This window comes from Mirounga leonina, unplaced genomic scaffold (assembly GCF_011800145.1).
Source record: "Mirounga leonina isolate KUSES-001 unplaced genomic scaffold, KU_Mleo_1.0 Mir_454, whole genome shotgun sequence".
Lineage (NCBI taxonomy): Eukaryota > Metazoa > Chordata > Mammalia > Carnivora > Phocidae > Mirounga > Mirounga leonina.
The window spans coordinates 8,609,774-8,636,262 of NW_023270763.1; the positions used below are offsets into that span (position 1 = coordinate 8,609,774).

At 59.1% G+C, this 26,489-nt stretch overlaps 2 protein-coding genes across 7 annotated transcripts in view; both read right to left on the bottom strand.

The window, feature by feature from the left end:
• Positions 1-2,763: 2,763 nt before the first annotated feature.
• UPK3B (uroplakin 3B) lies at positions 2,764-7,113 on the bottom strand. The gene is given in 7 exon segments (XM_034988595.1): positions 2,764-3,160; positions 3,630-3,759; positions 4,235-4,314; positions 5,610-5,847; positions 6,091-6,280; positions 6,282-6,374; positions 6,376-7,113. Coding segments are annotated over 7 exon segments (996 nt in total). The 5' UTR covers positions 6,481-7,113; the 3' UTR covers positions 2,764-3,000.
• A 196-nt stretch (positions 7,114-7,309) lies between these two features.
• Positions 7,310-26,489, bottom strand: part of DTX2 (deltex E3 ubiquitin ligase 2) — a 37,046-nt gene continuing 17,866 nt past the window's right edge. For 5 of the 6 annotated variants that reach the window (XM_034988589.1, XM_034988592.1, XM_034988593.1 and 2 more), the window contains 7 exons: positions 21,486-21,586; positions 16,756-16,896; positions 13,793-13,866; positions 12,198-12,356; positions 11,424-11,585; positions 10,132-10,221; positions 7,310-9,036 (listed from right to left, as the gene is read on the bottom strand). In XM_034988589.1, the coding sequence (XP_034844480.1) occupies positions 8,809-9,036; positions 10,132-10,221; positions 11,424-11,585; positions 12,198-12,356; positions 13,793-13,866; positions 16,756-16,896; positions 21,486-21,586 (955 nt within the window). In that variant the 3' untranslated portion in view covers positions 7,310-8,808. The remainder of the gene's footprint in view (positions 9,037-10,131; positions 10,222-11,423; positions 11,586-12,197; positions 12,357-13,792; positions 13,867-16,755; positions 16,897-21,485; positions 21,587-26,489) is intronic. The other variant, XM_034988590.1, reaches the window with a different exon arrangement.

The following is a 26,489-nucleotide window of genomic DNA, read 5'->3' on the forward strand; positions in this document are numbered from 1 at the left end:
CCTCAGGCCACCTCCTGAATATTCTGGAATCCATCTCCTCCTCTCCAGCTCCCTTTGTCCGCCCTCGTTCAGGCCTGGTTCCATGTGCCTGGAAGACCAGGCCAGTCCCCCTCATCCTGGCCTCCCAACCCCTCGTCCCTGCTGCCAGCCCCTGGGCAGCATCCATGCCCCCGCAGGGTGAGACCGTTTACCCCTGGTCTCCCCAACTCTCTCCCTCTCTCTTCCTTCCTCCTCCCCCCGCTACTTAAGTCATTTCCATGTGCCCCTCAGGACTCATCTCAGAAGTCACCCTTGGGAAGCCCCCTTGACCTGCAGGTGGGGTCACTTTCTTCCCCCGGGCAATGCTTTACCCATTGTGCTGCAATGTCTGTCTGGAGCCTGTCTCCCCCGTCAAGGCTCAGATGGCCGGATGGGGTGAGGACAGCTCATCCCAGGGCTCCGGGGTGCTGTTCAGAAGCAAGCAGCAGCCCTGGGCACACATGGGACATCGCTGGGGCTGTGTCTAGGATCAGTATAAGCTACAAGAAGGCCCTGGGACACACAAAAGCCTGGGGTAATTCCTGCTCCTGCCTGATGTCCAGCCCTGGGCTGACTCATTCATGTTTTCACTCAGCAAACACCAGGGAAAGCCTCTTCCTCCTCACCATACCCCACCCCCGGGCAGGCCCCAAGCTGGGTGTCTGCGCCTAGAGGTCCTACTCCCTGTGGTGTTGGAGCCAGGCCTGGACAGGACAGTGGGAGGCGGGCTCTGCTGGACATAGCTGGTGAGGGTGGGGGGCACTTTTAACCCTTCTCCGATTCCAAGAGGCCAAGACGGTCCTCAGTTCCACAGCAGCAGAATTTCAAAAGTGGCTGCCCAAAGGGGCTGGCCGATGTCACCCAGGACCCTGGAGTCAGAGCTCTTGACTACATTTGAATCTGCTTCTGCCTGCACTTGGAGGAGGTCTTGTGGCTGGTGGGGGTGCAGGTAGGATGGCGGATAAACCGCTAGGGACCAGGGGTTCATGGGTTTTGACAGCAAAACCTCCCTGAAGTGTTCGCCTGGGAGGGAGCACTGCTCACGCCACAGAAGCTGCCTTGGTGGTTGGTTGGCCTCTTGGCCCTGAGATGCAAGGGTGGGTTTCCCTGGGGCTCATTAGGCGATGGGGCACCCCCAAAGTGCAGTTAGGGCTACCAGTCAAAGGGACAGGCTCAGGGCGGTCCCTGGTGCAGATGCTCCTCTCCCCAACCAGAGCGGGCGCCCCCCAGCGGAGCCTGCATGCTGGGACCCGGGGTCAGGCCGGAGAAGCCAGGAGCGGCGCGGCACCAGGCACAGAGCGCGAGGCAAGTCGCGGAGCCTCAGTTTCTCCAGCTAGAAACCGGTGGCGGTTGTGCAGTTTGGACGGCACACAGTAGGCCCTCAAGCAGGAGCGTGACTGCTCATCCCTCTGGTTTGGTCGAGATGAGGCCTGGGGCCCCGACCTCCGGGACCCCACTGAGTGGCCACTGCTCTTCGGCTTCAGGTCACTGCCGCCGCCCCCAGCCCACAGCGCCCGGCTGCTCTGTGGATAGGAGTGCGCGTGCGCGGGGCCGGACGGCTGCGGCGCACCGGCACCCCCGTGTGGCCACAGCAGGAACCACCGGCCTTGTGAACAGCCGGTGATGGGCTCCCCGCCTGAGAGACCTGAGAGCCTGTTGGGGTGATCATCTAAGGAGCGCGAACCCGAGAGCATGTGACAAGCTGAAGGCGTGACAGCCCTAACAGTAACAGATCACATCTGGACACGTGGTCATCTCAGGTCCAGAGTGGTGAGTGAGTTCCCCAAGATCAGGACTGGCTCTGCTTGAGGCCCTATGTCTAACACGGTCAGTGGCATACAGCAGGTGTTTAATAAATGTTTGTGGAGTGGGAACGAGTAAGCCATCTGTGTGTGCAGTGGTGTTGGAAGTGGTCAGATGGTCACAATGTGCGTCTACACTCTGACCTTCTGGCCACCCTCAGAAAGGGCCCGTCTCCGAAGTGCCCAGCCACTGGAAGGTGGGGCAGAGAGACAGAGGGAGGCTCAGGCCGCATACAAACCGTGATGGGCCCGGCCCAGTCCCCTGCACAGGGCAGAGCAAGGCTCCCTGCACCCCTCTCCCGGGAGCCTGGAAGCTTCTGGTCAGGGCGGCCTCTGCACATCACCTCTAGCCTCTCCCGCAAGAGGCCAGGCAGAACAGAGGTGGGGATGGAAGTGGGAGCTGCATGCTAGCCTGACCCTGACCCTCTCTGGGGAGGGCAGAACAGGAAGGGCAAAGTCAGGGCTGCTGGTGGTGGTGATGTGGGAAACGAAGGCAGAAGAGAAATTATTAAATTTCCTTACTACTTAACAACCACTGACAAGTCCTTGAAACAAGCAGAGTGACATTCCTCTAGGGACTCAGCTGCTTGGATGTTGACACTTTACTAAGGGCAAAAGGCAATCTTAGCTTGACCCCAGAACCCTGTAAGTCTACTTAACGCAGAAAAATTCCTTTGGAAACTTCCTTTATCTCTAAACCCCCAAGATACATGTTGGCAGTCATTCTCCAAGCATATGATGCACTGATATACATCTGAAGGGTCTCGTGACACTTTTTACTAGACAGTAATAAATGACCCTTTCCTAACAATAGCTAGCTCCCTCAGGATCCTGGAAACCTTGCTTCCAAAATTCCTTAGAAACTTACGCTATCCCTAACCCCCTCCCAGCTTGGAAGTATATATGTAATGGGCCACTCCTCACCACCCCAGAGCAGCTCTTTCTGCCCATGGGTCCCGTCCCCGTGCTTTAATAAAACCACCTTTTTGCACCAAAGACGTCTCAAGAGTTCCTTCTCGGCAGTGGGCTACGAACACTGACATCTTTCCTCTATCAGTGGGACTGCGGGCAGGGTGGGGAAGTGCGATGCGGGAGGGGCGTGTGGGCGCAGGGGCTGGGAATGAGCCCCAGGTCCTTGCCCCCCACTCCCTGTGGCCACGCCCCAGCCACGTGGGCCAGGCTAGGGGCTGAGGCTGGGGAGGGGGTCCAGGCCAGGCTCACAGCCCACAGGCAGGGTGGGGACCTCGCTGGGTGGGATGTGGTGGGTCATGTAGCGCTTCCCCATGAAGGAGCCAATCCGCAGCTGCTCCAGGGCCTCCTCGGGCCACCACAGGCTGGAGCTGGATGGGGAGAGGAGGCGGCACTAGGTCCCTGCTGGGTGGAGCCCACTGCCAAGCCAGGGCCTCCTCCCGCAGCCTCTCCCTTTCCTTCCTTCTAGAACCAGCTGCTGGCCCACCTCCTCCAGGTAGTTGTCCTCACTACCCTGGTATCAGTTCTCTGAAGTGACTGAGGGCTGGCTGGCGAGAAAACAAGGCCCAGCAGGAGAAAGACCGGGGCCAAGGACACACTGAAAGGCAGGGCAGAGCGAGGTGGCCCCTTTTCTGAACCTGTCTTCAGAGGAGCTGCTGGGCCACCTCCCTGCCCTCCAGGTGAGAGAGACTTGGGACCGAAATTCCCCGAACATCCCTAGAAGGGGCACCGCCAACTCAAAACTGCAAGGTTCAAGGAGGGCTTCCAGGTGCTGGGACCAGGGAGAGGGAAGGGGTTCTGTGGGGTGGGAGAGAGGCGCATGGGGCCGTCAGCACTCACAGGCGCGCAGTGGACGCTGCCAGGAAGGCCAAGAGCAGGAGGCCGGCCAGAGAGCAGAGGATGGAGGTGATGATGATCATGTCACCACTGCGCCGCCCTGGCCACGTGTCGATGGAGGCTGGCGCCTTCCCTGCACACAGCAGCTGCTCAGAGGCTGCCCCTGGACCCCAGGGCAGTCACGTCCCCACCCAGGCGCACACTCAAGGCCTGACAGCCTCCTGAGTCCACCTACCCGTTCATCTCAGCCGGGCATCTGGGCCCTGCCCACCTGTATCACCCATGGCTCCAGCCCCTTGGTCTCACCTTCTAGGCTGTTCCTGCCAATGTGCCCCCCCACTGACCTGCCCACAACTGGGCTGGGACCTGAGCAGCTGAGGGGTGACCAACATTTGGGCATGGACAGAGCCGATGAGGCTGACCCGGTGCCCCACCTCCCCAGCACGAGCTTCTGTTTGGGGGAGGGGCTGGACTTGGACACAGTGCCTCCAGGCCCCCAGTCTCATGGCAGCAGGGGGAGAGAACGGCTGAGCATGACCATTTGGCAGAGCGGTGATGAGTCCACAGGGGTAGACTGGAGCCGGAGCACCCCCCTCCCCTAGGGCTACCTTGGTGGAGAGCAATGGGGTCGGACCACCTGGTCTCGGCCAGGGGTGAGCCCCTGGCGTCCATCAGGAGGAACTTCACTCTGCAGGGAGGAGAAGGGGGGAAGTCTGAGCCTCAGCTGCCCTGGGCAGGGCGCCCACAGCGGCCAAGCTCCAGGCAGTTCTGAGCCAGGCTCTTCTGGGGCACATCGGGACCAGCCGTGGCCTGGTCCCCCTCTGGGGGCCCTCTGAGACTGCACTGACCACAGTGACCTCTGCCATCAGTCCCAGTGCATCTGAGCCGTTGCTCTCCAGACACCCCATCTGGTTTAGGGGACCCCAGTCACTAAATGTCACATACACAGTGCCTCAGGGTGGCTCAGCAGGTCAGATGGAGCTGGGAGCCCCAGGCCTCCCAGAGAAAACGGCTGGCCAAGTGGCATTTAGGAAGCCATAGAAGGCCCCCCGCTAGGCTCGGGCACCCTAAGCAAAGGGCCAGGGAGGGAGGGGTGTGGTCAGGGCACACTCAGAGCCTGGGGTCCCAGGGAGGGGTCGGGCTGAGCACTGAGGGCACCAGAGGCCGCGCAGGGAGGTTGTATCTTTGCGTCAGGTGGGGAGCCCTGGAAAGTGTCTGAGCATGGAGGGACCCAGGCAGGCTGGCACCGAGGACAGCCAGCTCCGGTGGCTGCTAGGGATGGGGGCAGGAGGTAAGAGGAGGCCGAGCCAGGAAGTGGGCATGGGGGAGGTGGGAGGGTGGTCCTGTCAGGGCAGGGGCCACACAGGGGCAGAGGGAGGCTGTGGATGGAAGCGCCGGTCCAGCCCACACCACGCCCCACCTTCCCTGCACCCCGTGCTGGTTCTCTCGGCCGGACTTGGACTCCCTGAGGACCCCTGGGCCTGGCTCTTCTGGGGCACATCGGGACCAGACCCCATATGGACACCTGCTCTCCCACCCTGGCTCCCTCCATGACCCTGACAAGCCCATGGTGCCCTGCGCCTCAGCTTCTTCACTGGAGAAAGTGGGTGGTGGTCTTATTTCCTGCTTCCCTGCCTCATACCCACTGCTTGGGCCCGGACTCAGCCTGGGGCTTAGATTCCTGCCAGATCTACCCATGGACTAGTGGCTGCAGCCCAGCACCCCCCATCTCCCAACTCTGGGCCTGAGACCCCACCAGCCCTGTGGTGCCCACTTCTTCCTCATGGGCAGGCCTCCTGGAGAGGCCATATTCTGCCTGCCCCCCAACTGGTATGAGTGCTGCTCCTTGACCCCACAGAAGCATAAACCAAAGCTTGTGAAGGGGAAGGGTCTGGGGAGAGGCTAGGAAGGGCAGCTCTCTAACCCGAGACCCCTTCTCCCCCAGCACAGCCCCTGTCCCAGAGTCCAGGTGGAGTGACCCACCTGTAAGGTCCAGGGCTGGGGAGGGGGCTGTTGCAGTAGGGCGGCTGGTGGAGGTCAGCAAGGCAGCCGGGGTCACTGCCAACCCGCAGCAGGGGGACGTCCCTGCTGCCACCCTTGGGGTCCTCACAGGGCAGCTGGTCCAGGGATAGGGGCAGCGTCATATAGTGGCCATCAGTCAGCAGCCGTGGGAAGGCTGGGATCTCAGCTCGTGTCTGCGGGTTCTGGAAGTCCCTGGAAGCTGCAGGAGAAAGGGACAGACAGATGGGGCTAGAGGGCCTAGCCCCTTGCTGGGTCTAAGGCTCCCCACCCGCCCCTCCCCGCCCCCCACGCCTGGCTCCTCCACGCCTCAAGGGCCCAGAAGCTCCCTCCAGGCACAAACCAGGTTACTTTGTCACCCTCTCAGAGCCCGTCAGGATAAAGCACAACGCCTGGTCCACCACTGGGCAGCTCTCCTCAGCCCCAGACCCGCACCGTGACACACCATTGCTGAAGGCCACCACCAGCCAGATGGTGTTGGCAACGCTGGCATGCCCATCCAGGATACAGCGAGGCTGCTCCAGGGAGAACGTGGTGGCTGTGACCTTTCCTTCCAGGTCCCAGGCTGTTATCTGCGGCGTGTAGGGGATCAGCTCTGTGGCCACGGAGATAGGCATGAGGGTCCTGGGACCTGCTCCCCGCCTCCCCCGTTGGCGGCGGGGAGGGCTCCCAGGATCCAATCACCCCAGCGGGTGTCCCAGCCCCTTGGGTCCAGCCGGGTGAGTTCATCCCAGGATCCCCACTCACCCAGGCTCATACAGGATGGGGGCCAGACCAGTGCCCCCACAAGGAGGAGCAGGACCGATGGGCCACGCTGCCTCTGGGGGAGCCCCATGATGGCCACCCGAGCTCAGCTTTCTTCCACATCCGCAGCCTGGGGCTGATCTGGCTACCTCCTGCCACACCCCCGCCCCAGCACCTTGAGCCTGGAGGAGCCGGTTAGTCAGGCTGAGAGGCTGGCCAAGGCCTGGAAAGACCTGAAAATGTAAATGCACCCCACCCTCTCCCACCAGCCTGGCCTACCCTGAGGGGGCTGGGCTGGGCTATAGGGTGGGGCAGGCCAGTGCCAGGCCCCAGTGCAGGACTGAAGGGGATGCCACCAGATCCCCAGATGCCAGCCAGGCCACCAGAGTCCCATGTCTGAATTGGGGCCCCAGCTAGCCTCCCTGCCCTGGAGAGGACCCAGTCTCTGGAAACATGGGCTCAGGAATCCTGAGATTCCTGCACCCCAGGTGCCAGGAGCCTCCCTCTGGCCTTCCATCTCCACCCAGAGAGTGGGAGCAGGATGCAGAGGCCCCAGCCCACCTGTCCAGCTCCAGCCCCAGGACAGCCCCCCGGTCCTACTGCCATCTCAGCGCCCTGCCCTCCCTCCACAAGGCCACATTCTTGTCTAACAGGCGTCTGGAACCAGAGAAAGGACCTTTGACAGCCGACAAGTCTCCCACGTACTTTACTCCTTTTGGTTCTATTTTTTTGTTAAGATATAATTAAAAAAAAAAAGATAATGCACATAAAATTCATCCTTTTAAAATGTACAGCACAGTGGGTTTTCACAAGGTTGTGCAAACATCACCACTAAGTTCAGAACATGTGCATCACCCCGAGAGGACACGCTGTACCCATGATAAGTCACTCCCCATTCCCCGCTCCCCCGGCAACCATCTACTCTCAGCCTCTGCGGACTTCCCTGTACTGAACATTTCACATCGCCAGAATCACACAAGTGGCGAGCTGGGGCTGGCTTCTTTCACTTAGCATTCTGTTGTCCAGGTTCATCCATGATGTAGCGTGTGGCCGGCCTCGCTCCAGAACTTTCCCTCCACTGTATGGAGACCGGGCATTTTGTTTCCTGGCCCCTCAGCGGACAGTTGGGCTGTTCCCACTTTTTGGCTGTTATGAATAATGTTGCCACGAGTGTTCACGTACAAGTTTTGTGTGGACCTGTTTTCTGTTCTTGGATAAATGCCTAGGGGTGGAATCGCCGAGTCATAGGGTAACTACTTTTTTTTAAGATTTTATTTTTAAGCAATCTCTACACCCAACATAGGGCTCGAACGCAAGAGTCAGTCACATGCTCTATTGACTGAGTCAGCCAGGCGCCCCCAAAACCCCAAACTTTTAGGTGGAAGAAAAATGCTTTAATATATAATATACTCATCTTTACACCAACACATAAAACAGAATTTAATTTTTTTTTCTTACGGAGAAAAAGGGCTTATGGAGGCAAAAGCACCCCTGGCCCACTCAGGATGTGGCCGGTGTCCCTGTAGTCCCGGGCCACAGTCACTGCCCCCAGACAGATGGCAGGCTGGGGTATTTGATCCTCCTAAGAGAGTTGAGAAGAATTAGAACTTCGAGGATGGGGTCAGACCAGCCCTGGCCCCATTCCAGGCCCAGCTCTACTGCGAGCCTGGGACCCTGGGCCAGTCACTGCATCCTTGAACTTGTTCCCTCATCCAGAACCTGGAAGCCAGCAGCACCCGCCACGGCAAGCAGCATCTTACTCGGGGAGTAAATGGGACGGCGGGCCTGGCAGAGTCGCTGGACCACACTTGGCAAGGAGAACTGGAGTGGGGACGGGGCAGCAGCCCAGGTCAGGGGGCGGGCTCCCAGGCCTCACCACAGCTTGGTCACTGGGGAACGCGGGTCGAACGGGCAGTCTTCGGCTCCCTCCTGCTCGGATGCAGCAGGATGCACGCACACGCACACACCCACGCACAGCCTCTCCGCCAACAAACACACCAGGGCCTGCTGACTTTGGCTATAGGGCATTTATTGCAAACGGAACATCTGAGGTATGAGAAGCTGACCTGGAACCCACGCCTGCCCTGGCTACGATGGGGCAGTCTCGCCTCGCCCCACGCCAGGCCCCCGGCACTATGGACCCAAAGCAGCCCGCAAAGGGCAGGGCCCCACGCTCTGAGGTAGCTGTATCTGAAGCCCCCACAGCACAACTCCCCAGGCTTGCCCAACTCCCACACAGATCCAGGCCTGGAGGGGAGGAGGGGGGCGGAAGGCAGGCCCCGACAAACACTGCAGCCTCGGAGGAAAGGCACCTTCCTACCTGCCCATCCCAGGGACAGCCCAGCCGGCAGTGTGGGGAGAGGGTGGCTGGCTGCCGGAGGCAGGCGGGGCGGGGCTGGGGCCGGCCAGGCTGCGGGGGTCACTGCTGCTCCAGGCAGTCCTCGGTCACCCCCTGGGCAGCCAGCTCGGCCAGCACATTCTGCAGGTAGTTGGGGTCAGGGTAGCCGTGGCCTGTCACATTGCGGTCCATCTCTGTCTTGTGGTGGATCTCGTTCCACACCACTGTGTCCGTCTCTCCCGTGGTGCTGGACGTCCCTACTGTGAAGATAAGTCGCCTCTTCCAGGCCACCTTCAGCAGCTCCAGGACCTGCCGTGGGGGAGGGAGAGGGAGGGGGAGGGAGGGCCTGGTGAGCGAGCGCAGGCCTGGGCACGGGTTTTTCACCCTGGAGCAGCGGGGCGCCGGGGCCGGTTGACAGCTGCTGGCATCCACTGCTCGTGCCCCTTCCCGGGTCTGACCTGCCCCAGCAGTGGGGGCCAGGATGGGCACAGCGGCCACCCACCCTGTGCCAGCCGTGGGTGGGGCGAACCAAGGCGCGCGAAGCCCTCTCTCTCCAACCTGTACTGTGACCGCCGGCAGGACCGGGGCCGGGCCGCTCTCCTAAGTGAGCCCACCCACAGTCCCGGGCCTGGAGCCCCATCGGTGGGGGTCCCTGGCCTCTGGCTCCAGTCCTAATTCCTCTCACAGAACTCTACCTGCTGACCTCACCGCCCAAGAGGACCCCACACCTCAGAGGGCGCCGCCATCCGCTGCTCAAGCCATACCTGGGGCCGGTCTAACTCGACCCTACTTCCAAGTCGGCCTCTCCCTCCCAAGGGAGCCCGCGCCTCTCTGCTCCCCCACACCCAGTACCTGCCGGCCAGGCTCCCAGCAGCCAGAGGTAGCTTTTTCAAACCTCCAACCAGCAACACCCAGGGCGGCCTAGGGGTGCCCGATGCCCCACTGCCCCCACAAGGGGCTCTGGTCCTCCCCAGACTTCCCAGCCTCCAGCCCGGTCCACCTGCTGCCACTCACGAGCTGCTCTGGCTGCCAGGAATGCTCTCCCTAGCCTCAGTGCAGAGGTAGCTCTGCGGGCCGTCCCAGTCACCCAGTCCTTTCCTGTCCCCCCAACCCCCGCCCCCACCCCACTGATCTCGTCACGCTAACCTGACTGAAGACCAGGTGACCTGGCCCGAGAGGTTGATGAAAGAGGCCTCCCCTCCAGTCATCTCTCCTGGGGGAGCATGCCTAATGCACAGCAGACCCTGGGAAGGAGGGGCCAGCACCCCAGCCAGCCCCAGAAGAAGAAGGTGAGCAGAGCAGAGCAGGTATGGCCACCAGGCTGGGCCCTTCCCCACCCCACCTGCTCGAACTGGCCACAAGCAGCCAGGCACAGGCCTACCAGCCGGGGGGCCCCTTCCTCACCTTGCGGCCCTGGGCGTTGTCTGGAAGGTAGCACTGGCGGGGAAACCCCCTGGCGGTGAATGGCTTCCCGGGGTTGGGGTGCTCTGGGCCCTGCAGGAGGAACGCAGACACCAGGTGTGGGAGCGTCCTGAGAGGGGCCCAGCAGCCCAGCCCACCCTCTGCCTCCCCGGCCAGGGCTACTCCTGCACTTGGGACCAAATAAATCCATGTCTCAGATCCCACCCCTCAGAGACAGGACATGACACGGCCTTCCCTGACGCCATGCCGCTCGGTCTGGCACAGACACTCCTGCTAACTGATGAGACCAGAACTCATCAAAGGCCGGGGCACATGCTCCCACCCCGCTGGTGCCCCTCCGGGCTCTGTGGTCGAGATGGCAGGGCCTCCTTCCTGATGCCCTCACCCCTTGCTTGAGACGGGGCCACAGCGGGGCCTGGCAGAGGGGCAGCAAACAGGACGGGAGGGGAGGGGGCTAGAACGGTGGAAGGCCCTCTGCCACTCAGAGGCACATCACATACACCTCCAAACCTCCCCCTCCGCTCCCCGCCCCCCGCTCTGTGGCTCTAAGGCTGTCGGGAATGTTTTTAAAATTCACTATGACCCCCTGAGAAGCAGCAGAGGAAAACCAGGAAAAAGCATGTGGTTGAACAAAACAGGGACACCCCACCTGTCACAGACGGGCCCCTCTGGGTCCTGGTCTCCACTGCCCGGTACCTTGCCCACCTGTCACCAGTTCTGAGGTCAGCCCTGGCCCAAACAGGAGGCCGAAAGGCCCAGGGCTCCTATCTGGGTCTCTATTGGGACCCTGGGATCTTCTGCTCAGGTTCCCGTCTTGTTCTTGACATTAGAGCCGGCCCCACCACACCCAAGGCAGGCCTGGATCTGGCCACTGAGCTGGCCTCTCAAGAGCAACTGCCCTCACTGTTGGCACCTCCCTGCCCTGTGGGATCCCCCGTTATTCAGCCCCTCAACACGAGCATTCTTCCTGCTTCATACACTTGGCCTTCTGCCCAGTACAAGTCCAGCTACGATGTCTCCACCTCCAGGATGCCCTCCCTGCATCAGGAAAGGGCTGAAGGCCACCTCTTTGCTTCCACAGCCCTAAAAGCTTGTTCCCTCCCCAGACGCTGGTGCCTCCTGGTTCCTGGGAGCCTGAAATCAGGAGGCTAGGGCCTCCTGAGTGCCCCAGAGATCAGACCACTGGGAGAGGGGTGGCGTAGGAAGAAGACTGCCCCAGAGTGAGAGGGACCAATTCTAGAACGATCCCAGGAGGCTCCTCTCGTGCCCCTTACCTGGATGCCGTGAGGAATGTTGTAAACTATGAGTATTGTTCCGCAGTCCTCATGGCCGGGTAGGGATACCTGGAACTTGAACACCTCCATCTTCCCCCGGGGCTGGGTCCCAGTTTTCTCCCCGTAGATGGTCTTGCAGGAAGGACACTGCAAACTTCCGTCCTGAGACAAAGCAAAGCACCACGGACTGAGCCGGTGGCCCTGAGAGAGTGCCTAGCACGGCCCCATGCCCCACAGCAGGTCCCTAGCTTGTCCCCCCCACTCCCTCACGACCCCAACGGCTTCCCTGGAAAGACGGTCGACATGGGGGCGAGGTACTGGGAGACCAGCATCGAGTAGGCAAACCAGGTTGGTGCACAACAGTCTCCACGGTCGAACGGGTTTCAGACCAAACGAAAACCCCGTGACCTAGCAAATGCTGGTGCCGGCACCCTGGCTGGTACAGGGCGGCCCAGGGATGCTGCGGGCGGGAGACGCCACGCCAGGCCACGAGGTCTGACGCGTGACCCAGGTCCTTCTGTCTGTCCTCCGGACCTCTGTCCGTTCCGGCTAAGAGCCACTGAAGGACAGCAGCCCGGTGTCACTTGCCGTCAGGCCTGCAGCGGCCAAGCTCTACCCTGCTGAGGGCCCAGGCCTGCAGACATCGCGAGTCTGCCTCCGAGAGCGTCCCAGGCTCCCCGCAGGACAGCAGCGGTCCCCTGCTCAGCCGCGGCAGGACCAGGGCAGGACTAGGGCAGGACTGTGGGCACATGCGGGGGGCGGACGCGCAGGCACCTTGTTCCCGTTGCAGTACATGGCCAGCAGACACAGCAAGTGGAAGGCATGGCTGCACTTGGCAAGGTGGCCCACGGCCATGGGCCCAATGGTCTTGCTGTCGGTCACATCGCTGTAGCCGGACACCACAGACAGTTTCTCCATACAGATGATGCAGTCCTGGAGGGAGACCAGCACAGGGCACGCTCACCAACAGCCCGCTGCGCCGCAAGGGGGGTGGAGGGTCTTAACAGGAAAAGGCCGTCATCTGCTGAAATGCCAGGATTATGGGCAGTCATTCGTGTAGTCAGTTGTCCCAGAGGTGGGGAAGACAGATGAGGCACCAGGATCCGTGCCCTTAGAGGACTCGCCACAGGAGAGGGGACGACAGGCGGCCACGAGCAGAGGGGCACGGAGGCCTTGGCAGTGAAAGAAGCATAGGCTGAAGACAGCAGCAGACACGGGCCGGGAGAAGGGAAACAAGAGGGCAGGAAACTGAGAGGAGAGGACCTCAAAGCTGGCTGTCACAAGGGAAAAAGGACAAGGTGGAACAAGGACGGGAACGGGCATGGCAGGGAAAGGGAAGAGAATGTTCTGAAGCAGAAAGCAGCCTAGTTTGGGAAGGGTGGTGGCGGCCGCAGGGGGCAGGGGTGAGTAGGGTGTAAAAGAGACAGGCGGGTCAGGACCAGGTCCCTGAGGTTCTGACGGCCAAGCTGAGGAGCGGGGCTTTGTCTCCCATGGCAGGAGACCCTGCCGAAGGGTTTTAAGGTGAGGCTACCAGCATGATCACAGCTGCCTGGAGGCCAGGAGGCTGGTACAGAGCAGCCCAGTTATGCGGGGGGGGGGGGGGGGGGTGGGGAGCCTGCAAGGGCAAAGGCAAGGACACAGATTTGTGTGCTGTCCAATGGGAGCACAGACAGCTCTGGAGGGAGGGTGGGGGACATGGGGACGACCCCCAGGTTACTGGTACCTTTACCAGCCAGAGCTGCGGGAGAAAGAGGTGGGGTGGAGGCCTTGGGTCTGTACTGGCACGACTGCCCTTTAACCCAGGACCCCCCGCCCCGTGCCCCCAGAGTCCTTGGGACTCTCCATTCAAATCAGAGACCAGCGGCACAGCAACCCTCAAAACGCGGTCAGCACAGAGGCTCGGGTCCTACCGAAGCTGCTATGAGGGTCTGGCAGGCCCCGTAATGACAGCAAGGCTGACCGGCTCTCCCCATAGCCAGAGGGGCAGGACTTCCAAGGGGACAAAGCCACGCTTTTCCCCAGCTCAGTCCTTGGGGAGTGGGGCAGGCTCTCCCACCCCTTGTCTCCAGGATGGCCCAGGCAGAGGGCTACGCAGAGGCCTGTGTAGGAGCCTTGCTCAGGACCACAGCTCGTGAGCGGCAAAGCTCAGATCAGAATTTGGGCCTCTGAAGCCAGGCCACCTCCCCTTGGTAAGGCCTGCCTCCTCCAGGAGGCTGGGAGATCAAGCCCAAGTACCTGGACGACGGCCGGCACTCAGAGGCACCTTGGGAAGCACCCTCCCAGCACGAAAAGGCTGGTAAGCTTCTCCTCTGGAGCCAACCCTCATCTCCAAACCAAACCAGAAGCAGCATGGCTCCGGCGACACGTACCTCATCTGGGGCCGTTTTCAGCTCTTCCGTATACTTTTTTATCACCTGTTCTGGCTCTGGCTTTGGAGTCCCTCCTATAAGAGAGAAGAAGATTAGCAGTGTTCCAAGAAGTACGAACTGGAGACGCTGAATCTAGAGAGGAAGGAGGACAAGGGAGAGGCCCAAGCTGCCGGGAGGGACACTGAGAGGGGCCGAGGTGCGAGGGGTGAGCGTGCAAGAGGAGACGCGGCACCACTGCAGATGCTCGGAGCTCGGCCTGGCAGAGCCCTATCCGGACCGCCCGCTGGAGGCCCGGCCCCAGGAGCCCTGGAGGCGGCGGACGAGGACCGGAGACCGGAGGTCCCAGCCGTCAAGAGCCATGTGCGGGCCTCCACCACATCCCCACGCATATTCGGTCAGAAGGCTAGACCCAGGCTCTTCCGAGGACACACAGAAAGTCGAACAGCAGCTTCTACAACAAACCACTCTGGAGCGTGTTCCAACAGTGCTGTTTCGCTCAACCTCCATTACTCCCGTGAGAAAGCCAAGGCAAGAGAAGTTCCAGGAGTTGGACGTGCAGCGGGCGCCTGCCCGGCGGGCATCTGTGTGCACGCCAACTGCAGACAATGCCACATGGATACGGTCATGACAAACCACGGTTTTCTCTTGCCTGGCCCTGGACCATGGGGTCTCAGCGACACAAGTCCGGGAAGGAGCTGGGACGCAGCAGGAAGGGCGCCCCGGCCACCCCACTCCTCTCAAGACCCCCCACGTGCACGAAGCTGGGAGGTGCGGCCCTGTGCCTACAACAACACTGAGCCCGGCCCCACATGGGCCCCCCGCCACGACCCCTAAACGAGAAACTCTCCCAGCCGGGGAGAGAACTGGCCAGGTCCGGGGCTTCAGCCAGAGGCAGCGGCAGAATGACAGAGAATGGCAGCAAAGCTGTGCAGGAGCAGAAAGGAGGACCCGGGAAGACTAGTGCAGCCGGGGACAGCTCTTCTTCCTGCCTCCAGGTCGTTGGGCAGGTCCCGCTCCTAGCCTCTGACACTAGAGGGGCCCTGGTCTGCACCCAAGCTCAGAGCCACCAGGTGAGGGCGCTCCCCAGCCAAGCGCCCTCGAAACCAGAGAAGGCCAGGCGACAGCTAGGAGGGGAGCAGAGGCTGGGAGCAGGCAACGTCAGGTTTGGTTCTGGCTGTCACGCTGGGACCAAAGCACACCACCTGAACCTCAGCTCCCTCACCTCAAAATGGAGACCTCATCCTGACCCGAACTGTTTGACTGTTGAGAGAGGCAGCTACGGACCAAGGAATACCACCCCACCAACACACAAACGTCCCCCCAACCCCCTCACACCCCCCACACCAATGTACCTCCACCCCTCACACACACTCCCCACACTCCCCCACACACACATATCCCCCACCCCCCCAAAACACACACATACCCTCACAAGCATCCCCTCCAACCCCCTCACACACACACGCAGCCCACACACCCTCACAAGCATCCCCTCCAACCCCCTCACGCACACACACCTCCACACAAATGTACCTCTACCCCTTCACACACATACCACACACACACAAATGTCCCCCAACACATTCCACACGCACCCACACACACGTCACACGCGTACACACACACATGCGCACACGCGCACGCACCGTCCCCCCAACACCTACAGACACACACAGATTTCTGGGCCCCAGACTGGTCACTGGTGAGAAGGCCAGGCCAGAGCACAGTGACCGCCAGCTCTGGTAGCCGTCCTGGTAGCTGCTGGGACTCAGAGTGAGGAGAGGAGCATTTTAGAAAAGCATAGGGACCCCAGGACCCCATCTGCCAGGACCAGCCTTGGGCCCACCTCTGCTGAGGCCTGGCTCAGCATCTCATTTCCCCGCTACTCGCCCTTGCCCGGGTGGCCTTTTAGAACCCAAGGTAGCTTTCCACGAGCCACACTTCTCTTAAGGGGCCAGCCAGGTGACCACCACCCCCAAGAAAGGGACATCTGAGCCCAGGAAGGAAGGTCAGAGTGTCTGCCGAGAGCCTGCATTCTTCCTGGGCCAGTCTGAGTGTCTCAGGAAGCTCCGGGCCTGGCCTGCCTGGCTGCCGGGATCGGTGCAAAGCCCTGCCACTCGCTGGGCCCCCCTGACACGTGCGGGGTTGGGGTTAGATAGGCGGTGGGCATGATCAGAGCACCCCTGTGACTACATGCCGGGCGCCTCATGTGTGCATTTCCTATTCCTCCCACGACCGACCTGCTAGTAAGTACTAGGTGCCGGCTCGTGAATGGAGAACAGGTGTGAGACATGAAGCCAGAACCAAGACTGGAACCCAGGCTGGCTGCGCCAGAGCCGTGCTCCCTCGCTCACCACACCACGCTGAAGGTCACCGGGCTTTCAGCAGTCTGTGCGTCTCCAGCCCAATGACAGAGGCATAAGCTTTCGAAATGGCAGGTTTAGAACTTACTACCCACAGGCCCCTTCACGTAAGTCTGGTTAAAACCCACAGCACCTTCCATGGTTCTGAAACCCCTTCCTCCCCAGCCATGTGATGGGCAGTGCAGCACCATTGGGGGACTCCTCTGAAGTAGCCCTTCGTGGTGGCCAGATAGGGCTGGGGGCCTTTCCTGAGACGCACGCTGGCCCTGCTGGGAGGGACAGAGTCACCCCATCCTGAGCTGGCCTCACCCCATGCTTCTGTTTATAGAGTCACAGAGTCCTCAAGAACAGGGCCCTCACACTCCACCTGTGCCAGGAAGACAGGAGCTTCTGAACTCTGGGTTTTCAGCGGCAAGTGGCTTTTGGGGCCCACCTCTGCACCGAGGGCAGGCAAAAGGGCCACTGAGGCCCTCCCCTGGGGGTAAAGGAAGCGGAGAAGGGCCGTGGGGGTCAGAGAAGAGTGATCGATGCAGGAGAGTCAGAGGCAGCAAGACTCGGAGGCTTAGCAGAGGCCAGAGAGTATTTGTGAGCAGGAACTACCTTTCATGGACATTTTCCTCAATCTCTTAACTGAGCTGTGACTTTTAGAGGCCAGACAGGAGGCGGGAGGGCTGGCGGGCTGGGGTGCGCGGCTAAGACACACAGGGAGTCCAATGGCTGACATCAGAATACTCGTCATGCCTACACGGGGTGCAAGATCAGACATGCAGAGAGGGGAGAAACGTTAGAAGGAGTCATTCGGCATGTGACATCCACAAACCCCGGCTGAGTCCAGGTGGCACTGTGAACGGCCAGCAGGACCCACCGATCTTCCCGAGGAATCGGCTGCTGGAGGCTCGAGGCAGCTAAGCTCCAGGCCAGGAACCAGAGAAATGCCCAGCTCGTCAGAGCTCCACAGGTACCTGTACAAGCCACCAACTGGCCCACACTCACAGCATGCGGGGAAGGGGCAGGGCGAGGCCGTTTGCTTCAGGAGGGCAGGATGCCATTCCGGGTGGGATCTCCCTTCTGCCAGGCGCAAGAAGGAGGGCAGAGGGGTGACATGGAAGGGCACGGGCAAGCTATGGAGACACGGACAGGGTCTCATGCTCACAGTCCCCGACCCCGTGCTCCCCCCAGCCGTGCCCTCTGGGCTCCTGGTCACCTTGCCTCCAGTGGGGTGCTATCTGCTTTCCACGCCCCATCTGGCCCCTCTAGATGCTTCCAGTGCCATTGCTAGGGTGGGTGAGCAGGAATGCTGGCCCTAGGCCTGCTCCCCGACTGAGGCCTCCCCATGGCCCGTGGCCGATCCTCTGGAGCAGCAATGGTCCCGGGCCGTGGCTTCCTTCTCTAGCGCCCTCAGTCAAGGCTCAAACAGCCTCCTCTGTCCTGGAGGGTAGCACCGTGGGCACCCCCACAGGGGGAAGGCCTCACTCCTCAGCCTGGTGTTCCACACACACTGTAGCTGGACCCGCACCCCATGCCGCTCCCTTGGCGCTCCCTGAGGACCCATACTTCCCGGGAACCCAGCATGTCCTCCCGTGGGAGCCCCTATTCCTGCCACACCTTCAGCCTGCCTTGCTGTCCACAGCACCCACCCAATCCTCCCTGCCCTCTGTCTAGCTCAGTAACACCTCCTCCACAGGGCAAGTGAGCTCTGGGCTCCCCGAGGGAGACTTTCCAAGCACTCAGAATCAGGCTCAGGGGCTGGGTACCGAGGGCAGCCTGGGGCAGGAAGCGGGAGATCCTGGATGGGCCAGCCACCGTGGCCTCGAAGAACAAAGACTCATGTGGCAAACGTGCCCAGTCGGGGACAGAAGCAGAGGCCAGCCAGCAGCCTGGACAGCACAGCGGAGGTGGGAGGGGGCGCTGTGGCGGCCACTCGCAAGAGACACCAAAGCGCACATCGGAAGACCAAAGCTGCACCCCGGGCACTCACTCATCAGGCAATGCGATACCACCAGCGTCTTGAGGTTGGTTGCTCCCGAGCTCCAAAGTAGGTCTGAACTAGATGTCAGGCAGACCGAATGACAAGCAGGCATGGGAGAGGGGCAGGGGCACAATGATGGAGGGGACGGAGGGGACGGGAACAATGCCTTAGTAGAACCCTGCGCCTTTGCACTGACCATGACCTCCTCCCCAAACACTCTCTGCTCCACTTCAACCAGACCTCTCTCCAAGCGTCACCTACGAGGCAGCCCTTCCCTGACCACCCCATCTAAAAGGGCCCCATCCCCCTCCATCTGTGTCTCCTTTACCCTGCTTAGCGTTCTTACTACGAGAAAGGACTCGTGTCTGGGTGTTATGACTGCTGTCTTCCCTGCACCGAGCACCGAGGGCAGGGCCCGGTCACAGGAGGCGCACAGCACCTGTCTGCTGGGGAACTAAGATCCCCCTGAATGCTGCCGGGTGGCCTCTGTGAGGCCAGCACAAACGCTTCTGCCCTCATCGATGCAGGACCCCTCCCCTGAATTCAAGTCACAGACACAGAAGTCTCAACTTAGAAGCCTGCAGAGCAGGAGCCCCTGCTCCGTGCGTCGGCCTTCTTGCGGGAAAGTGTGAAAATCACCCCACACCTACACTTCGCAAAAGCAACACCCACTGGACAGGATGGGTTGCGGGGGGTGGGGGACGCCATGAGTGGGCCATCACAACTTCCTAACAGCAGGGCTCAGGGACAGCCCCCCAAACTCCCAACATCCCCAAGTAACTGTAACAGCTCGCACGGCCACAGCTCCCCCAATTATCTGAGAGGGTGCCCACTTCTTCGCCAGACCCCCAGAGAGAGAGCAGCCCCTGCAGCGGTCAGATGTGCAGACATCTCCTTTCGGACACAGGGGCTCCGGTCCCCCCGTCCTCCGACCGGCCTGACCGAGCGGGGTCCCAGCTCCACTCGGCCCTGGCTGCTCGGCCCTGGGGGCGCCACAGCAGCGTGAAACACAGACACTCCGAGGAGAGGGCTGGGCCCGACCGCGGCCAGGGAAGCTGTCACCTGAGGCACTGCTGGCCTGACAGGAGGTGGCTCCTCCGTGGCCTTCCTCTGCCCGCGCAGAGGGTACCCAGTCCTTCCACAGCATGACCACTGCTTTGTAAACCTACCTGCAAAACCCTACGTCCCTCAACGGCGGCCTGAGTATTCCCGAATCTGTTAATGTGGCCCGGGGAAAGAAGACATTCTCCAGACCCTACTTCCTGGGGGCTGGCTCGGGATCTCGCTTTCCCTGGCACCTCAGACTAGGGTCCCACCGGCAGGTGCAAGGCAGAGCCTGTGTTCAGAGGAGGTGGCATCTGGCCATGAGCTCCAGTCTCCACTCCTTGCTGGCTGGGTCCGAGATCCCCGAATTTCCCCAATGAATAAAATGGAGGTTAAAAGACCCGCCTACCTCCAGGATTGATCTGAGAGCCAAGGGCATGGGGGACACTAAGGACACTCTGGGATGCAGACTAAAGGGTCCTCATCCTCAGGAGCATAGGAAAGGGAGCAAGTGCAACTCAAGCCCCAGAACACTTCTGAGCTGCATTTAGAAAGGTTTTTATAGCATCTGTATTTTAGCCTTAGCGATTACAGAGCTGAATGGAGCTCAGCCTTGTGCCGGCCACGCCTGGTCACCCACAACCTTTCTCCAGTAAGATCACCACCCCATGCATGCACGCACGGCTCTGACTCGGCTGGTACCACATGAAGACCTCAACTGGGTGGGAACTTTGCAATCGCCAACATGTCTGCTCACTGTTCTCTCTGCCCCGGCACAGGGCTGATGGCTGAGCAGCTGAAGCAGGTTCCAGGGGGCCCCACTCTCCCATCTTCTCCCATCTCTCTGACTGGTCCTTCCATCTCCTTCCAGGGCTCTTCCCAGCATCCCACCCGCAGTCTCTGTAACCTCATACATCCCCCCATGAGGGGCAGAGGTCACCCCATTCCACCCTAGATTGCTCTTCTGAGCTGCACATCTAAATGCCCACTGCCTCCAGGACAGCTCCACCCAGCTATGACCCAGCAGTGCCCAATCCCCACCCCGCCCCTCTCCGTGTTCCCACCGGACTGGGGAGTGGCACAGTGTAACTGCTGAGGACCTAGGTTCTGGGGCCCAGAATGCTTGGGGCTGAGTCCCAGCTCTGCCAAGGGCTGGCCAGCTGATCTTGAGAAGTTTCTATAACTCTCTGAGGCTCAGTTTCCTCAAGTATAAAATAAGGAATAAAAGTTCCTACCTCGCAGAGCTGTTACTGGGAAGAAATGAAGAAACATACACGCAAAACCCCTCCTTAGTGCCTCAGTAACGTCAACAGCCACACACCGGGCCTCATTCCATTCCTTCTCTCTCTCGACCCACCTAGTCACCAAGTCAGAAGCTTTTACCTCCACCACTGCCGAGGCCCGAGTCAGGCCCTTGGCTAGCTCCCCTGAGCCATGGAGTCGGGCTCTGCATGGGCCTCCCTGCTCCAGGCCTGTCCCCTCGAACCCCCCTGTGCTATTACAGTGACTCACTTAACACACAGACTTGGGTTATCTTATTCTCCTGCTTCAACCTCACTACATTTGCCCTATCTATGACACTTTGCCTTTCCCACTCATTAGAAAGTAATTTTCAGTAACTCCCTAACCTATAAAAGGAATTTTAAAAACAGTTCAAAGGTGTATGGTTAACAAAAGATCGAGGTGGACACAAAGCCACTTATTCAAAGCATAACTCCAGCCAAAACAGCTGAGTTCCCCAGATGGCCCCTTCAGGGAAATATGTAAAGCATTTCAGGACAGACAAGTGACTCAGACCATAATTAAAGTGACATGGAGGGGCGCCTGGGTGGCTCAGTTGGTTAAGCGTCTGCCTGTGGCTCAGGTCATGATCCCAGGGTCCTGGGATCAAGCCCCACATCGGGCTCCCTGCTCAGTGGGGAGCCTGCTTTTCCCTCTCCCTCTGCCCCTCCCCCTGCTTATGCTCTCTCTCACTCTCTCTCCCGCTCTCTGTCAAATAAATAAATAAAATCTTTATTAAAAAAAAAAGTGATGTGGAAATTTCAAAGATGGGGAAAGGTCCACACCAGGGTACCCACTGTCATCAGGCAGGCCGCCCCCTGAGAGACAGGCTCACTCACTAAGGGTACCCCATCACGGAAAAGAGGCACTGCCCCCCCACCCCCGGAGCCGCTGTGGCTTTCCGTGAGAACAGAGAGGGTAACAAGACCCCCACCCCACAGTCTCCTCCCCGGCCCACGCATTCTCCCACCGCCTTTATGTCCTGTCCTGCCAGACACAGCCTGTTCTGGAACCCACGACCCAGCAAGGTGCCTACCTGCGAGGGCTTGCTGGACCCGGCTGGGCTTCGGCATCTGCATGGGCACCGCGGCGGGGATGCTCCCAGGGCTGCTCGCAGGACCACTGGGGAGGGAGGCACTTTGGGAGAAGAGAGAACAAAGCTGAATGTAGGAGCCAACTTAGCAGAAACCAGAGCCAGCCCAAGATGCGAAAACACTGGTGCTGCTGGGGCCCCTTCACAACTTCACTTTGCATGGCCACCTCCGTGTGAGCGAGGACTTCTGGGTTTTGTGGGTTGTTTTGTTTTTTATTAAAGACCCTGATATCTGGAAAGAGGAGCAAAGAAATCTGAATTTCACCACGCTCAGACCCAAACTAACCTAGAGAAGCTGAATACTGAGAATGTGAAGCCCAGAGCCTGGCCCACCACCCAGGCCAAAATCAAGTAGGGAGAGCCAAACTCCAAGCCAGGCGAAGAGGTGGGGGAGCATTGGCAGGCGGGGTCAGAGCCGTGATGGGAAAGAACAGTGCTGGGGTGAGACTCAGCAGTTTACAAGTGATCAAGAAGGAAGCCTTAAGCGTCAAAAAAGAAAGGTTTTCCTGGGGCGCCTGGGTGGCTCAGTTGGTTAAGCGACTGCCTTCGGCTCAGGTCATGATCCTGGAGTCCCTGGACCGAGTCCCACACCGGGCTCCCTGCTCGGCAGGGAGTCTGCTTCTCCCTCTGACCCTCCCCCCTCTCATGTGTGCTCGCTCTCTCTCAAATAAATAAATAAAATCTTAAAAAAAAAAAAAAAAAGAAAGGTTTTCCTGGGCAATTCAGATTCTGAAGACAATCCTAAAAGAATTTTGAGCTCACTAGCTTTGTCAGAATGAGGGCTCTACGGTACCTAGAGAGGGGAAATCCGTCAGAAACCACTCTAACACACACTCCAGACCAGTATCACCAGTAATATGACCAATCAATACCAGCAACCCCAAGAGATGGTGCCCTGAGGACATAACACAACTTTTGTGGTTCCTGCCAAAACTGCATAACCTAAAGCATGAGAAAGCAACCGACAAGCCCAAATTAAGGGACATTGGACAAAGTAACTCTTCAAAAGTGTCAAGGTTATGGACAATAAAGACGGAGGAACTCCTACTGAAGGGAGGATGGGGAGGAGACAACTGGATGTGAGACAGGATCCTACAAGATCCTGGGACAGAACTGGAGCAGCAGTGGACAAAGTGAAAATTGAGAAAAGTCCTTGGTTAACAGTAATGCCCCCATGATGGCAATTGTCTGGCTTCACAAGATAAGTCAAGGAAGAGTGTGATGGAAACTCTCTGTACGATTTTTGTAACTTTTCTGTAAATCTAAAATTAGTTCAAAATTAAGGGTTTTTGTCTTTTTAAATAAGAGTCTTCCTTCCCACAGTAACTATGTTTGGGTCATTCATTTGGTTTTAAGCCATTATATTTTTCAAGTGATAACAAATCTATGCCACTGTTTTTTGGGGGAAGCCCCCCCCTCAATGGAGAATGGTTGCTGTAGATGGCCTGAGATGCCTGGCAAACACCCCCCCTCCGCCGCCGACCTGCCACCCTAATTCCTGTGTCTTCCGGTCCATCCCTGCCCATGTTAAGGATGGTGACACCAGAAGGGTTATGAAACCCTTTCGCATAGTCCCTACACCGGAGCTCCGCAAGGACAGGGCCGGGCTGCATTAGTCTGTTCCACTGGGCCTAGCCTGGAGCGGGGAAGGTGCTCAGGAAGTGATGGACAGCTCCGATCTACTGTACGACCCTGCGGCTGCCAGCAAACCAACAATCTGCCTGGTTTATGGTGAATGCTTCTGGAAACTGCCCCAGATGCTTCCTCACCACCAGCCCCGGGGGCACAGATCCTGCTGGTAGAAACTACAGGGAGCTGGCCAGTTCTGATCCAAACCAAAACCTCACACTCAGCTGGGTGCTGAAGCTGCCAGGGCCCCCCTGCACGGGATTGGGAGCACAGCAAGCGCTCCGGTCAGTATTTGAGGAAAGAGGTGGTTTTGTTTTCATTTCCGGGTCGTTCTCCCCAAAGAGAATCACCCGTGTGACACTTGCCCTCCTCGGGTATTCTCAAGCCGGAGAGAACAAGGGACATGGCCCTGGAGAGCTCTGATAATGCCATGGAAGAGCTGGGTGCTCAGAACACCTGGGCTAACTAAGCTTTTGGCCCCACTAAACTGTTTAAGTCAGAGCAACCACCTCCCCCTTTCCTAAGCCTGTCTCTCCACTTTGGTTTTTAAAAGGAAAGTAGATAATCTCTGACGGTCTTTGCAATTCTCAGGTTCTAGAAGTGAAGGAGTTCCAGAAGACAGAGCCCTTCCAGGCATCCTTCATCTCCCAAGCCAGCTCTACAGGGGACACGGAGCTTGAGCCCTCAGCCAGGAAGCCGGAAAGCTGAAGCTTGGCTCGACAACTCCCCCAAGTTAGTGGGCTATTTATCGCTGGCCCAGAGGGGGTCCCAGAAGTTGGGTCCTCCTTTGCTGGGGAGAGGCACATATCTGAAGGAGTAGGCCTTAGGTTCCACCACCAAGACCTGGAGCAGAAAGCAGACAGGCCATTAAGGCTCCCACTGGGAAGCTCACCCTGGAACTGGGGCCAGGAACTGTGACTAAGTTCTGTGGGTCTCACACTGTTGCCACTTCCCCTATCACTCATCCCAGTTCCTCCCCCAGATGTTTCCCTGCAGTGATGAGAGCAGTAAAAGGACCCAACGGTTCCCAAGATGGGGACTCTCAGGGTGGACGGAACCTCGGAGGTCACCGATCCCCCTCCACCATCCTCAAAGGTCCCAGACGGGCAGAATGTTCCCCAACATGGGCACTATTCGCCCCAAGGAGTGCCCTTATGAGAATCCTTCCAGTCACAGCCTCCTGTTCGTGGGTCTACCTACTAGCCCCAACCTGGCTTTCCTGTCTGGAACTATCTCCAGGAGCTTCCAGATGGAGCTCAGAACATGAGACGTGAGGGCTTCCAGTATTCTACGAAGACATATGTGACAGTCCCAGGCAAGGGGCAGAGCTGGGAAGCTGGAGCAAGGAAACACAAAGCCTTCCACCAGCTCCCTACAGGCCAGCTACCCAGCACCAACGAGCAAGCCCTGACAGGAGGTGCTGTACAAGGAGCACTAGATGTGGGGTCTAGAGCCCCCCGCCCCCCCAGCACACCCTCTGGCTTCAAGCAGCATGTCCTCGGCAGGTCAAGTCCCCTTTCTGAGCTTCAATTTCTCTATCCGTAAGATGAGAATAATTCCAAAAGGCCCCCTGGGTGGTTATGAGGCTTAATCTGCAGCCCAATACAAATGTCCACTGTTACCCTGCTCTCAGAGGGGTCAAGGGGATATATAGGAAAGCTGAAGGGCCACCAGGCACCTTCCCGCAGGGCCCCCACGGAAATCCCAAAAACCACAACAGTAGAGCAAAAGGAAACTTCAGACTTCCCAGGCCAACTCCTTAATCTTAGGAGAGCAAAGGACAGACATGGGAAGGGAACAGAGCTGACCCAAAGGCCTAGAGCCAGTCAGGAGGAAGCCCCCCCACCCCCACTCCCACCCCACCTCCGCCCGGGGGCCCAGGAGTCCGAGCATGCAAGCCAGGCAGATAGCAGGAGGGCGTGCTTTTAGCGGCTGGGAGAACAGCAGCAGCAAGAACAGACCAGATGGAAGCAAACTGGGAGGCCACATCCTAGAATCACTCAGGGCAGGGTCAAGCAGCCCCGAGGCCTAGCCACGCCAAAGCTGCAACAGACTGCCCGTCACCATCATCACCTCAAGTCATCAAAATATTAAGCCACCACACCCTCTACTAAAGAAAAGAGTATGCATGACACATTTTGGAAAGCTTTCAGTCCAACATCATTAAAACACAAGTTTTGGTGCTTAAAGGGATAAAGTTCAGCTACCAGGAAATTTTCTTCAACCCGGCAGCTCAGTGCATTACTGTCTACTCAGAAAGCCTCCGAGGGCACAGGGAAGTCCAACAGCCAAGGTTTTACCCATGTTGATAAAAGAAGCGATCTGAAACCGCACGGGTTCCAAAATAAAAACCACATGGGTTCCACAAATTCTGACTTCGCTCACTCGCATGTTCCTTCCAGTGGCTACCAGTGAAGACAGCGGGTTCCCAGACTTCCCCAGCCCATGGTGCCACCAGCCCTGACGCCCTCTGGGAAATTTCCACCTAACACAGTTGACATTCATTCAGCCTGGAGAACCATACCACAGCCCCTAGGCAGACCAAGGTGACAAGTGTTTTCGCTTCTCCTGGCTCTGCTGGGTCAAGAGGCCAGGTATTCATTAAGCCCCCTCCAGGCTCTACAACACCCATCAGAAAGGGGTTAACTGAAAAGGGCCGCCCTACAAATAAGGCATGGGGAAACCCTGTTTTTCTTTTTTTTTTTTTTTAATATTTTATTTATTTGACAGAGAGAGACATAGCGAGAGAGGGAACACAAGCAGGGGGAGTGGGAGAGGGAGAAGCAGGCTTCCCACAGAGCAGGGAGCCCGATGCGGGGCTCGATCCCAGGACACTGGGATCATGACCTGAGCCGAAGGCAGACGCTTAACGACTGAGCCACCCAGGCACCCCGAAACCCTGTTTTTCAAAACAGGGGGGGGGATAGGCCCATGAGAGTGAACCGTGCCTCTCCCAGCTCCTGAAAAGCTGGAGGAGATAAAGATGAACAACACCCACCTCGTGAGGCAGGCCCCTTTGAGGCAGTTTCAGCTACCAGAGCCAGGTGGCCTGGCTCCCTTCCTGGCTTACAACCAAGGCAAGCAGGGCAAGCAGTAACACGCATAGCCCAGAAGCAACGACAACAGCGTCTGGCCCAGCCGCCCTCCCTACTGTGACCTGCCGGGCCTGTACCAGTAGGACCCACTCTGGCAGGCCCTCAGGCCCTCAGGCCCTCAGGCCCTCAGGCCCTCAGGCGGGGGAGGGGGTGCCAGAGGAGTAGCAGGGGAGACCAATGGGAGCGCCGGACCAGGAGAGAGCAACAAAGCCCATTAATTAAA